Source organism: Typopeltis vanoorti, chromosome 23 (assembly GCF_054136105.1).
Source record: "Typopeltis vanoorti isolate ZY-2024b chromosome 23, IOZ_Tvanoo_1.0, whole genome shotgun sequence".
Lineage (NCBI taxonomy): Eukaryota > Metazoa > Arthropoda > Arachnida > Uropygi > Thelyphonidae > Typopeltis > Typopeltis vanoorti.
In genome coordinates this window covers 65,067,240-65,080,230 of record NC_143571.1, presented here as the reverse complement: position 1 = coordinate 65,080,230, position 12,991 = coordinate 65,067,240, and the positions used below count along the sequence as shown (strand labels likewise).

Genomic DNA, 12,991 nt, shown 5'->3' with positions numbered 1-12,991 from the left:
ACTGCTGAAATCTATATGTTGACTTTCATTTGAGTTGCATCTTTCATAAAGCAGTTACCTTTCTAAATTAATTTATAAATACTAGGTATCCTGTTACCTAAATTTTTACCCTAATATCATAAATTATTTCACATAGAAATTAAATTATTAGTAAAAAAAATTACTCTAAAATATTTTAGAGTAATTCTATTAGAATTACTCTAATTTTTTAGAGTAATCTATGCAAATTACTAGTACTTTATTTTTTATTTTCCTTTTTAAGTATAAAACTATAAAATAAAAATGATACATATATTATCAGTTTGACTAATAGTTTTTTTCCCCTCTTTATTTTGCAGTGAATTTAAAAGGTAAGTTACAAAGATCACTTATTTTTTATAATCACTTTGATTTCTCCTCTTGTGTTAAATTGATTTGGTAAGGTTACTTTGCATTGATCACTCTTTCTCATCAGATGACAACTTCTATCTTATTCACGGTTTCTAATGATAGCATTTCACGATCAGGCTTGTATGAAACATGCAAAATAATGTGTAATGTGTTATGTAGGGTGTATTTAATTTAACCCTTTGTATAGATTTGCCTTTATTATAGTTGTTCATGATTAGTAAATATTATTAACAAATAATCAAGTAAATAAATCTAATTACACTTGAAATTATCTGAGGTTAAAAATATTATTACATTATTAATGATGGTAATATAATTTCATAATCTTCTGGTTTCATGCATCACATTTTTATTTGTTATGCATTACATAAGTCAAAATATTATGCATGAAATTTCTAACAAACTGAAATATACCACAAGAACCAAAATCATTCCACAATATTTTTGTGGGATCCAAATTCATATCTTGAGAACTGAATGAAAGAAAATACATGTGTCTTTCCTGTGACATTACTTTGTATGCTTGACTGGAAAAGTCACTACACCAAGAAAAATATGTTTCGATAAGCATATTATTATACTTCTAGTTTTTGTTGGCTAGAAATATATGATGTTGTTCAGCATATTCCCTATCAAAAGTATCATTAATCATTATAGTATATCAGATGTTCTTATTACATATCTTGCTGAAATTTTTTGCCCAAATGAGTTCTTAATGAAAAATTACTTTCCTAAGTAATTGCCTCATCATCAACTTAGGCTTTTGACTTATTCTAACCTTTTTTAAATCAACTGGTAGTTTTTTATAACATTTACTAACTATGGGAGGTTAAAGTAATCGGGCTTGTATGAAACATGAACTTACACCTGACTTATTTTGATGGTAAGGATCCCCTTGAGGGTACATATCAGGAAATTGATGATGGTGAAAGAATTGGAATATATACATACATCTGAAGCTAAAATTTAATGGAATGAATATTAACAGTAAATGGTAAAAGTAAGTAAGTATATCTTTCATAATAATTGTTTTTAAAATGTCTAAATTTACCTGAGAAATAAGTTTAAAAGCAAATTTGGAGTTGTTTGGATGAGTAACTATGTTTTTAAGGAAATCTGGAAAAAAATGGAAATAAGAAAGAAAATGTTAGGAAGAATATTGATCTGGATAATCATCTGAAAAGTATGATAATTATTAAAAAAACAATTATTATTAATTAAATATTATAAAGCTGAAGTTGAACTGTAGTTGGCTAGGAATGTTAAGAGCAGTTCTAAAAGATTTATGAATATACAAAAAAGAATAAATCAGAATGGAAATTATCATTACCAACATTATATGCAAGATTATGAAAGCCATCTACTGTGGTGTCAGAGGAATTTAATAATTACTTTGCAAGCATTTATTATAATAAAAGATGAGATAATGCAGGTAGAAAGAGTAAGTGGATCAATAGATCTTATAGAGGATAAGGACTTCACTGATTCATGATGATTATGTCAATTTTATCGACAAAAAATAACTAACACTGGGTTTAATAGCAACAAATCTCAACAAACCTTGTTGAGACATTTATGTGACATTTGGAAGTCACTTATTAGATCTTTCAACACATCAGACTGTAACTTTTCTGCCAACTATTGTACACACTGAAGCGTGACTAACCCATGCCATCTTCTGTGCCTCATGTGTTTCTGTTTTTTTATTTTTGATATGTATTTTTGTTCTTCCTAAATCAGAAGAAGCCACTAGCAAATGTGGAGAAACTAACTGGTTTGATTATATATATATTACAACTTATTAAATCCAATGTTAGTTATTTTTTGTGACTTTGCTGATTTTTTAAAATATCTGACAACCCACAAGGCCGGAGGTTGAGATGATATATTGCCTTAGATAATGAGTAAATGTATATCAGAGATAATTAAACTGCTTATGGTTATTTTCAATAAGTTGCTACAAATAGGAAACGTACCTGCTGACTGGAAATTTGCTCAGATACTCATTCATAAGGGAGACTCATTGTGTAAATTGGAGAACTATAGATCAGTTAGTCTCACAGGAGTTATTGGTAAATTAATGGAAAAATTAATTAAAAATTGTATGGAATATACATTCTTGACAGATATCATTTATTGAGTACAGGTGTCGATTAATTATTCTATGAAATAATCATGTAACATGAAATCACGTGAAGCGAGTTGAATTTAGCAGGGGTGAGATAGGGATAGGGATTTCTTCAGAAGGATAAAAAAAATGAAAACTTTATACCTGTGAGCAAAAGAAATTTTAATGAATGAATTATTTAAACTTATAAACAAAACACACAAATTTTGCCGTTTCATCAAGATTGAACACTTACTGAGGCAAATAACCATGTTCCTGAATTACATTTAGAAATTTTGCTGGAAAGTTCTCAGCAGCAACAACATCAGCTTCCGCAGCCTCGCCAGTCAGCTTGAGATTATGGAATCCATGTTGCACCTTGAAATATTCAAACCACCCAGCACTTGCAGCAAAAGATTGCACTTTAGGATCGGGATCTATAGCATTCAAATCATCAAACTTTTTGCTTTAGCCTGGATAATCAAGGTGGATAACATTGATTTTCATGTTCAATCCATTGGGCCAACATCCTTTCCAATTTCTCCATAATTGGTGCCTTTTATCTGTGTTATCGACATTCTCGTTGCACTTTTATAACTTTCTTTTATTTTCTCTGCTTGATTTCTTATTGTTCTTAAAGTTGATTCTGCAATTCCTGTAGCTCTGACTATGTCGACTGTGCGCTCGTTACGTTCATACTTTTTTATAACTTCTAATTTTTCCTCCAGTGTTAAAGCTTTTCTCTGTTTTTCAGTCTTGGAAGTATTTTGATCACAATTACCTTTTTTTTTCTCCCATAATGTTTGCGTTGCAGAAGAATCCAACAATGGAGCTTACTAGTTCTACACCTTCTGTGAGACTGACATGCAGCACGATGCTGCTTTGTCAAAGCGGTGTGCACACAAAGTCATGTGACCACACACAGGGTGACTGTGAATTGCTACCAGTTGCGATTTTTTAAATTAACATTTTAAAATCGTGTTATAGTGAAAACACGTAATGTAAGATCGTGTATAATGAGAGATACCTGTACATGGATTCATTAAGACTGGTTGATCTTGACAAATCTGTTAACTTTTTATGAAGAGGTTACAAGGGAGATGGATTGCAGCAATAATTATGATGTGATGTATTTAAATTTCAGCAGTCTTTGATGTTTCACATATAAACCTATTGTAAAGATGTATCATTTGAGTATTAATGATTATTTTGTTAAATTGATAAGTAATTGGCTAACAGGTAGACCACAAGAAGCAGTGTTTAAAAATGAGACTTCCAGCAGTGAGGTGGTTAGGAGTTGAGTCTCCTCTATGGTTCAGTTTTGAAACATTTATTATTCAACATATTTATCAATGATTTAGGTTCATGCATTAATAGAAATTTTTTTTCTCTTTACCGATGGTGCGAAATTAGGTAGAATAGTAAGTTAACCAAATGATTCATCAAGAGAATCTTAAAAATCTGTATGGGTCGACAATATGGAGATTAAAATTCAATTTGGAGAAATATAAATACATTTGATTTGGCAGTAAAGTAGAATTAGGTGCATTAGAAAACTACATAATCTAGTTTTCTAATGGATGCTAAAGGAATTGAGGTACAGAGGAGATTCATGCACAGGGTGACTGTGAAATTGCTACCGGTTGCAATTTTTTAAATTAACTTTTTAAATAGCGTTCGAAAATTAAATTATGTTGATGGATTAAATCAGCAAAGTTGGGAACCCTGTTTTTGAACAGCTATTTCATGAACTTAAACATGAGGAGAAAGGGTAAACAACTAAATTTTATAAATTAGTTCATAACATATATAATTTAGATATCCAGTCTTTGTTTCATTTGGCATGAGATAGGGAAAAAAAAACACATCAGAAACTTGAAATGTGGAAAAGCAAATGTGGAAAAGAAAATGTTCAAATATGGAGATACGAGAGTTTACATGGCTCCACTCCATAATTCAGAAGGTATGATCAGATGATTGCAGTAGAGTACTCATAGTATCCATGTATATAAAAAGGAAAATAAAACTGCAGTGTGAGAAATATAGAGAAATTTCCCTACTGAATGTTCCAGATAAGATTTTTGCAAGAAAACTTTTGTTTGCAAAAATCTTACTTGGAACACACTTTACTTTTCCACAATTTTTTCTGTAATAGAAACTTGGAAAAGAACAGACTGAGTTCAAAACAAATAGGAGTTGTCAGTATCAGATTTTCACTTTAAGCCAAATAGCTGAGAAATCATGGGAAAGCAAGAATCTGTATTTAAGCTTTGTAGATCTGGAAAAAAATATCACAAGGTGCCAAGAATAATGGTATTCAAAACATTAAGTCATATGGTGTGAATGGAATGTTATGTTTGGCAGTTGATAATCTGCATTTAAGTTGTAAACTGTTAAGTTTCAATCTGCTGTATCAGCAGTTTGAAAATAGAAAGAGATACAAGAAAATAATTTGATGTGAAATGAGGTGTAATACAAGGATGCTCACTACCTCCACTGTTATTCATCATCTATATGGATTAAATTATGATATCAATATTATGAAATTTTGATATCAGATATTAACATCTGATATCAAAATCAGATAACAGATAATCAGATGGATATTACAAAAATCTTATACACATTTGTAGGATTCCTTAGAAAATTCTCACACTGTGAAAATAGGCAAATATATCGAAAACATCAGTTGTACCCTGAATGAAGAACCTGTAGAAGAAGTAAAATATTTAAATATTTCAGCTCTTTAGCATAGTTTTTAGTGAAGATGCCAAATTAAATATGAACACAGACAACAGCATAGGCAAAACTTGTATGGTGGGGATTCAACTGAGTAATTTAATATGGAATAAAAGGAAATTAGTCAAAATACTAAACCAGATGTATATAAAATATGTTCAAACCAGTTTGAACTTACTGATTTAAGAGCTGGATTATAAAAATAAAACAGTTGATTAGAGACTAGATATAAGAGTTCTGAGAATTAGGGAAGTAAACAGATGACAGCAACAGCAGAATCATATTAAAAATGAAGATATTAGAAAGGAACTTGACATTGTTAGTTCAGGAGTGTATGAGCATCGCTAACCTAAAATGGTATGGTCATTTAAATTGGATGGGAGGAAGAAAGGTTAGCAAAACAGATGTTTGTTGCCAGAGTGTAGCAGGATAAAGATCCAGAGGAAGACCAAGAAAGATAGATTGATAAAGATCCAGAGGAAGATGGATTGATGTAGTTGGAAGTGTCCTAGAAGAACAAAATATAAGATCCTGATAATATTGAAGTATTGACAGATAACAGACTAATTTTGAGGGAAATTTTTGATAGTAAGTTAGTAATAATGTAAACTTTTATGCAGCATCATCATAGTATCCTGTACATTCTTTGAGGGTACATATCTGGAATTGGATGATGGTGATGATATTTGTGTCCTATTATAATTAGTATTTCATTCTATGCTGTGCACTTGTGTGTTAAACTAAATATATCCCATGCACAGACATCCCTAATAAAGATTAATATAATTAACCTTGGATATTTTCATATTTCAGTGTAACACCTTCACATTTCTTAAATTTTGCATTTCAAGTAAAATGTAGTCAAAATTTCAAAAGTGTTTTTTGAAGCATTAAAATTTCACTAACTACAAGATCTTTATTTTATTAGATATGCCACGTCCTATGGATGCAAATTATGATCCTGATTCTCAGAAAGTAACCTTTAAAATTGAAAGCAATAGTCTCCAGCTTGTTGCTAAGGTAAAGTGATATTTTACATCATTGATGTAATTTTTTTCCTATGTTTAACAATTCATAAAAAAAGTAAACGAATTTTGAATTAAACTCGATTCATAGAAAAAATTAATTTAAGGATTTCAGTAATGGTAGAAAAACTCAAGATAAAAAGTCTTTGTAATTTATTTAGCAAGAAGTTGATCTGAAATTGAAAAATATTTTGTCTGCAAAAAAATGCATCCTTTTATGAAACTAGTTCTGCAATAAATATAGCTTCTGAAATTATTGGTTAGGAATTTAGGAATAGTAGAAATATTATTATTATTATCTGATACCTCCAGGGAATCAAATACTCGTTGAGATAAGCCATACATTACCTACATTAGCTGTCATACTTTCTCTTAAACTCATTCACACTACGTGCATTCATCAGTTCAACAGGCAAACTGTTTCGCTCACTTACTGCTCTGTGAAAAACAAATATAGCTTTTACCCTTTTTTTTGAACCACACACAAATTTAACTTTCCTGGATGTCCTTGTGTTCTCTTGAGGACATCTGTCTTCTCTTTCCATATAATGAAAAATTTCATCAGACAGTATCCTATAACACCCATTTAAACCTCTATCATATTATTTCACGTTCTCTTTTGTTTATGAAGGGTCAAGTCTATAGACTCTCAGTCTGTCATAGTCTGCATTCCATAATCCTGATATAATCTTTGTGACTCTTCTTTGCACCCTTTTCACAGCTTTTTTTATCTTCTCCAAACCCAGGTGAACAAATTTGCATACAGCAATCCAGTTGCTGACATATCAAGGCCTTGTAAAGAGGCAAAATGACTTCCTTATCCTTACATCTCAATGTTCGTTTCAACATCGCATTATCCTCAGAGTTGTATTTGCAATTTTTACTATGTGACCTTTGAACTTCAGATTTCTATCCATCATAACACCCAGATCCCTAGCTTCATCAGTTTCTTGTAGCATAATCCCATCAATATAAAATGCTGTTGGTAATTTCATTATGCCCAAGTGCATAACTTTAACTTACTAACATTGAATTGACAGCTGTTATCATTTGCCCACTGTTCTAGCTTATTCAGATTCTGTCAGATTTTTTCCAATATCATTAATGTATAGCTTGAAACAACAGTGGTTTAAACTACTGATTCCTAGGGTACACAACTGGTCACGTTAAATCTGGCAGATTCACATCCACCATATACCACTTTCTGCTGCTTGTCTGTCAATCGTCCACTTATCCAAGTCAAGAGTTTATATTCCAATCCCATATTCTCCAATTTATGCAATCTTCATGTTGTATCCTTTCAAATGCCTTAGCAATGTCTGACAGTATCGTAGTGTATCTGTTCCCTTTATCCAACTCGGCCATAACATTATAAAATATGAACAAATTGCTCAGACATGATCTTCCATAGTAAATTCATACTGTTCTTTGTCAAGTATAGTTTGTTTGTCCATCCATTTCTGCATACAAGTTATTACCAACTTCTCTAAAATCTTTACAAGCACTCCAGAGATACTGATAGGTTGGTAGTTAGATACATTGGTTTTTTCTACTTGTACAATGGAAGCATCGTATATTTTATTCCTATAGTATCTTTTGTGAGCTGAAACTCAAATCATACAGACATGGAAGAGCCTAGCCAATTCGACTGAATATTCCTTTAACATAAGTGCTGATATTCCATCTGATCTCTGTTGCTGAATTTTTATCCAGATTATTCAAATGCTTTTGTTCAAAATCTCAGATGATTGGAAATATATTTCCAATCATCTGAGATTTTGGAGTGTAAGCAATACCTGAAAAATTTTATTAATATTTGTAGAAATTTATCAGCGTGGTTATAAAGTAAATTATACTAGATGAGAAATTATATTCTTGTTTTAATCCTTTACTCAAGTGTAAGGCAACAAAGTTTGAACGTGAAGTATTTTCACAAATAGGCTACTTGTATATAGAAACTGTTGATTTCACATCAATTGCCTTTATCTCATAATGTGCAGCACACTTCCTTTCATAGATATGTATATAATATATGACTTCTGCTTTGATATTCCCTCACTATCCTCCCAGATCACTCCTACTGATGAGAATTCAGTAAAAGTTGAAACTAGTCTTGGGTAGTAACCCTTCTCATAATGCATAGCAATATACTTGTCTGATGAGGAAGATGTCAACAAACTATGTATATAAATAACCTCATGAAGAAACTTTATGCACCAACTTTGTTTGCTAATGTTTGAGTGAAAGATTAAAACCAGGGTAATTTCTTTTCTGGTATAATTGACTTTATTAATAATATCTTAATTTGTTTCTTTGTATTTTTTTTTAAATTATTATTTTGTTGATAATTTTCCCTCTTTCTTTCTTTCCCCTCCCACTCTGATATCAGATTGATGCAAAGAGAAAAAATAGGGATAAGTGGGAAGAACAAACAATGATTCCTATTCCTATAAATGGACGTGAAACACTCATAGCTGATGTGAAAGCACCGCCAGAAGGATTTGCTGATGTTAGAGTGCGGCTGTGTCTGAGGAGCAATGATTCTTGGTGTGGAGATGGAAAACTGGCTAATCCTGGTGAAGGTTGGTGTTTCTGTTTATTTATCTGTTTGATCTGAATAGTTATTCAGATTATTAAATGTTGAACTACTACACACACACACACACACACACACACAAAGTCTTAGCAAGTTGTTAATGTGTACTCATTCTCCAGCCATCAGGTTGCATAGTTCAAATCCTATCATGAGCATGGATGTTTGTGATTGTGTTTAGGTGGAGACGAATTTCATTGCTTAGTGTGAAAATGCCATTTCTCTGCTTATTGGAACCTGAACAGAAGTAATGCATAGTTTGATGTTATTCTAATAGTTTTTGTTGCATTCTTTAGGATGCTAGTTCTGTGCCTTGGTTTCTAACTTGAATTTAGCAATTTAAGAAAAGATATAAAATATATACAGTATATATAAAATATATATAGTATATATAAAAAAAATGTATAAATTTTGCTTTTAAAAGAAAACAAACAACACTTCACGAAAGCTATTACAATTATGATGCATAATATATTTGCTGTTGCACCATCCATGCACTCAGTTGCATTTGCTTAATAAGGGCTGCATTTGTTAATATTATTGTGAATCTGTTGTGAGTATGATAGCACCATTAATGCTGCATGAATGTGCTTGCTTTTCACGAAGAAGGATATTAACAAAAAATAGCTGAATTGCAATCAGTCAACAGTATTGTTTCCATACAAAAAAAAAAAAAAAGAAGTGATGGGAAAGAAAAAAAATGTATGAAATTGGAGGAAAGAGACTACAGAGAAGGAGGGTTGCTACTTGAGCAGTTATCACCACAAATCATATGGGTCCATTAGTGGAATGTTGGGACAGAAGTCATAGCAAATTGTTAATATACTCATTCCTCCTGAGTAATGAGTATATTAACAATTAATGAGTATATCAGAGTGTTAATATACTCATTACTCAGCCATCCACTTGTAGGTTCAATTCCCATCATGGGCATGGATGTTTGTGCTTGGCTTTAGGTGGGAGATGAATTTCATCACTTAGTGATGAAATCACTTAATGCCTCCACACTTAGTGTGGAGGCATTGTGATTTTTTTATATCATACTGTTCTAATGTTTAGAACAGTATGATATAAAATTGTCTGTAGAAAATTAGCATTGTAATCTAAGTTTGTTTGAGGAAATCATGTCCTGCTTATCCTTTTTGTGAAGATAATCTAATGAACTTGAATGCTACCAGTACATAATCCTATCTTGTTTCCCAAAAGAAAGAGATTTCTTCAGTCTCAAAATAATTTAGTGTCCTCTTGTATTCAAAATGCTACTTTTGAATTAAAAAACTCAGGATCATCCCTGGAAACTGACTAAGGATGTAGCTAGATAGCATGTGTGTGTAAAGTGGACTACCATTACATGGTGTGTTTTCTGTGAACATGTTCATAGAGAGAGATATTTAAGTATGAGTGATTAAAATTGCCCTCCAGTTATGAATCCTTGGACACCCTGGGAGAGTATATATAATAATAATAAAGTTTATCAGTTAATCACATCTGTGTGAAAATATCTTGAAGAAATATTATTACCAGAACAATTATTGTGATTTATTTATTTATTTTTTTTAATAGATGCACCCCCTCCTAAAGAAACTCGTTCTCAATTATCAACTGAGCATCTCATTGTGATTGTGGCTGTTGGTGGTGCAGTATTTTTAGCAGTTCTAGTCCTCATTATTTGTTGTTGTTGGCGTAAAAGGAATAAAAAATTAGGTAAGTTATGTGAAACCTTTGTGTTGCTGTTAGGCAATGTTGAGTATAAAGGTTTGCTTAATAAACAAATATACAACACACATATATACATTAATTTTATTTTTTCTGATGATACAAGCAAGAGCTTATGTACATTTAACAAGACTTATCTACAATGGATGAAACTGTAGCATCCTAGTATCCTCTACATCCCTTAAGGATATATATCAGGAATTTGATGATGATAATGAGTTAATCCACCATTGGCCAGAATAAACTGCTTCACGGATGACTTTATTATACTTTTTTCTGAGAAAAAGGCAGTTGAGTTCTATTCTCCCTTTGAAACGCTAGTAAATTCCACTAATAAAGTGGACTGTGTTCTGATGTGCTCTAATTCTGTATTCATCTTGCTCATGTTCTGCAGGGTTCGGTTCATCTGGCTGGCCACTGCAATATTCTAATTGTTCTCTTCAGAACTACATGTTTACGATCATTATATTTTGAAATTGAACATTATTGTGAAAGGGATAGTACTATAGAATAGTCACAATGTTGGATTCGCACAGTTATCCAGATCAGCAATATGGTAGCTAAATTTCAGTAAGTTAAAAAAATTCTGTGGACTTCAGAAATAAAATTTCCAATCTGCATCTAGACGATTCGGAGATTATGATTAGTCTAGATGTTGTTTTGCTATTTACAAATGTTCCATTGGCAGACAGCATAGAATTGCTACACCAAGAATTTCCTCCAGACATTGTCAAATTATTTGAATTTGTAATAAAGTCCAGTTATTTTTCCTTCAAAAACCAGTTATACCAACAAATCGAAGGGACAGCAATGGGTAATCCAATATCTCCTGCTATTTCCAACTACTTCATGGAGCATTTCAAACATCGTATCTTTGACAACATTACACCTAGACCTAACATTTGGTTCAGATATGTGGACGACATTTTTGCCATATGGAAGGGCACCTCAGAAGAACTACAACAGTTTTTCTCAAAAATTAATGCACTTCATCCAAGGATCCAGTTCACCCTAGAAGTAGAAGTAAATAAGCAGTCAGCCTTTCTAGACCTCTTGATTCTTCGTCAACCAGATGGTTATCTACAATTCACAGTCTATAGGAAAGAGACTCATACAGGCCAGTACATCCACGCTGAATCACATCACCATCCCAGCCAAAAGGCAGGTACTATAAAAACACTAGTTCATAGAGCCAACTCCTTTTGTTCTTCAGAAGAACTTTTACAAAAAGAATTACAGTATATTAATTCCTCCTTCATATCCAATGGCTATAAGAAGTCCTTCATAAAAAGAGCTTTAAGTAGTCGTGCTCCAGCATCCTCTTCAAGTACAGAAGAACCTACATGTATACCTATCCCCTATGTACACAGGGTTAGTGAACACATAGCTAAGGTGCTAAAACCACTAAATATTTGTGTGACTTTTTGACCCATCAGAAAAATCTCCGCATTCCTAATGTCTCCAAAGGACAAGCTCCCACATCTCAGCTATCCAGGTGTCTACCAGATTCCCTGCTTGTGTGGATTATTATATTTCGGAAAAACAGGAAGATCTGCTCAGGTCTGGTTAGAAGAACACCAGTCGTGCATCCAGTACCTTGAACCCGAACAGTCTGGAATTGCAGAACATGCCATCAACACCAGACATAGAGTTAAGTGGAACAAGACAAAAGTCATTCATAAAAGTCGGTTCCTAATGGAACGGCTATACAAAGAAACATGTGAAACATTACTTCACTCCCCTAACTTAAACAGATCTGATGGTCTACGTCTTTCCCCTTGTGGGAGATAGTACTTTATAAAGCAGCACATCTTTCCTAACATATAATTGTATACACACACACACACACACACACACACATATATATTTATTTTAAAAAAATTAAATTATTATAATTAAATAATTATTATTTAATAATTAAATTTAAATAATTAAAAAAATATTTTAAAAAAAATTAACTAAATTTAGGAAATTTAACCTTAGCTACTTAGGTGGCGCTTTGTGAATATAACAGTTATTGTTTAATTAGCCTTGTACCTGTACTGATGATGCCTGTGATACTCAGGTGAAAATTCTATGAATAAAGAATGTCAATCGTCCAGTTAGTAATATGGGAGCTAACAGTGACAGTTCTATACTGCGAAACCATTGGACTTAATCTAATGAGAAGCAGTCTCATATCATTACACTGCTACTACCAGCCTTCATCATTGGGAAAACACACTCAAGTAAAAAGTATCCTCTTTATCTGAATATTCCCATCAGATTGCAAAAGCATGTAGCATTACTTTTTTGCTCTATAGGAATGATTTTCATTATTTCATAATAAAAGTCTGCATCTCATGATGCTTGATATTGTATATTTGTACTCTTTACAAAGGCTTGTGAATTACAGCTCTTTTGTGAATTCAGCTCCATATC

General features: G+C 32.1%; 1 protein-coding gene across 1 annotated transcript in view; it reads left to right on the top strand.

The window, feature by feature from the left end:
* LOC150093920 (cell adhesion molecule Dscam1-like) overlaps positions 1-12,991 on the top strand; it is a 418,036-nt gene that overhangs the window by 384,614 nt on the left and 20,431 nt on the right. The window contains exons 11-13 of the mRNA XM_090412761.1: positions 6,165-6,256; positions 8,651-8,843; positions 10,418-10,558. Of these exons, the coding sequence (XP_090268887.1) occupies positions 6,165-6,256; positions 8,651-8,843; positions 10,418-10,558 (426 nt within the window). The remainder of the gene's footprint in view (positions 1-6,164; positions 6,257-8,650; positions 8,844-10,417; positions 10,559-12,991) is intronic.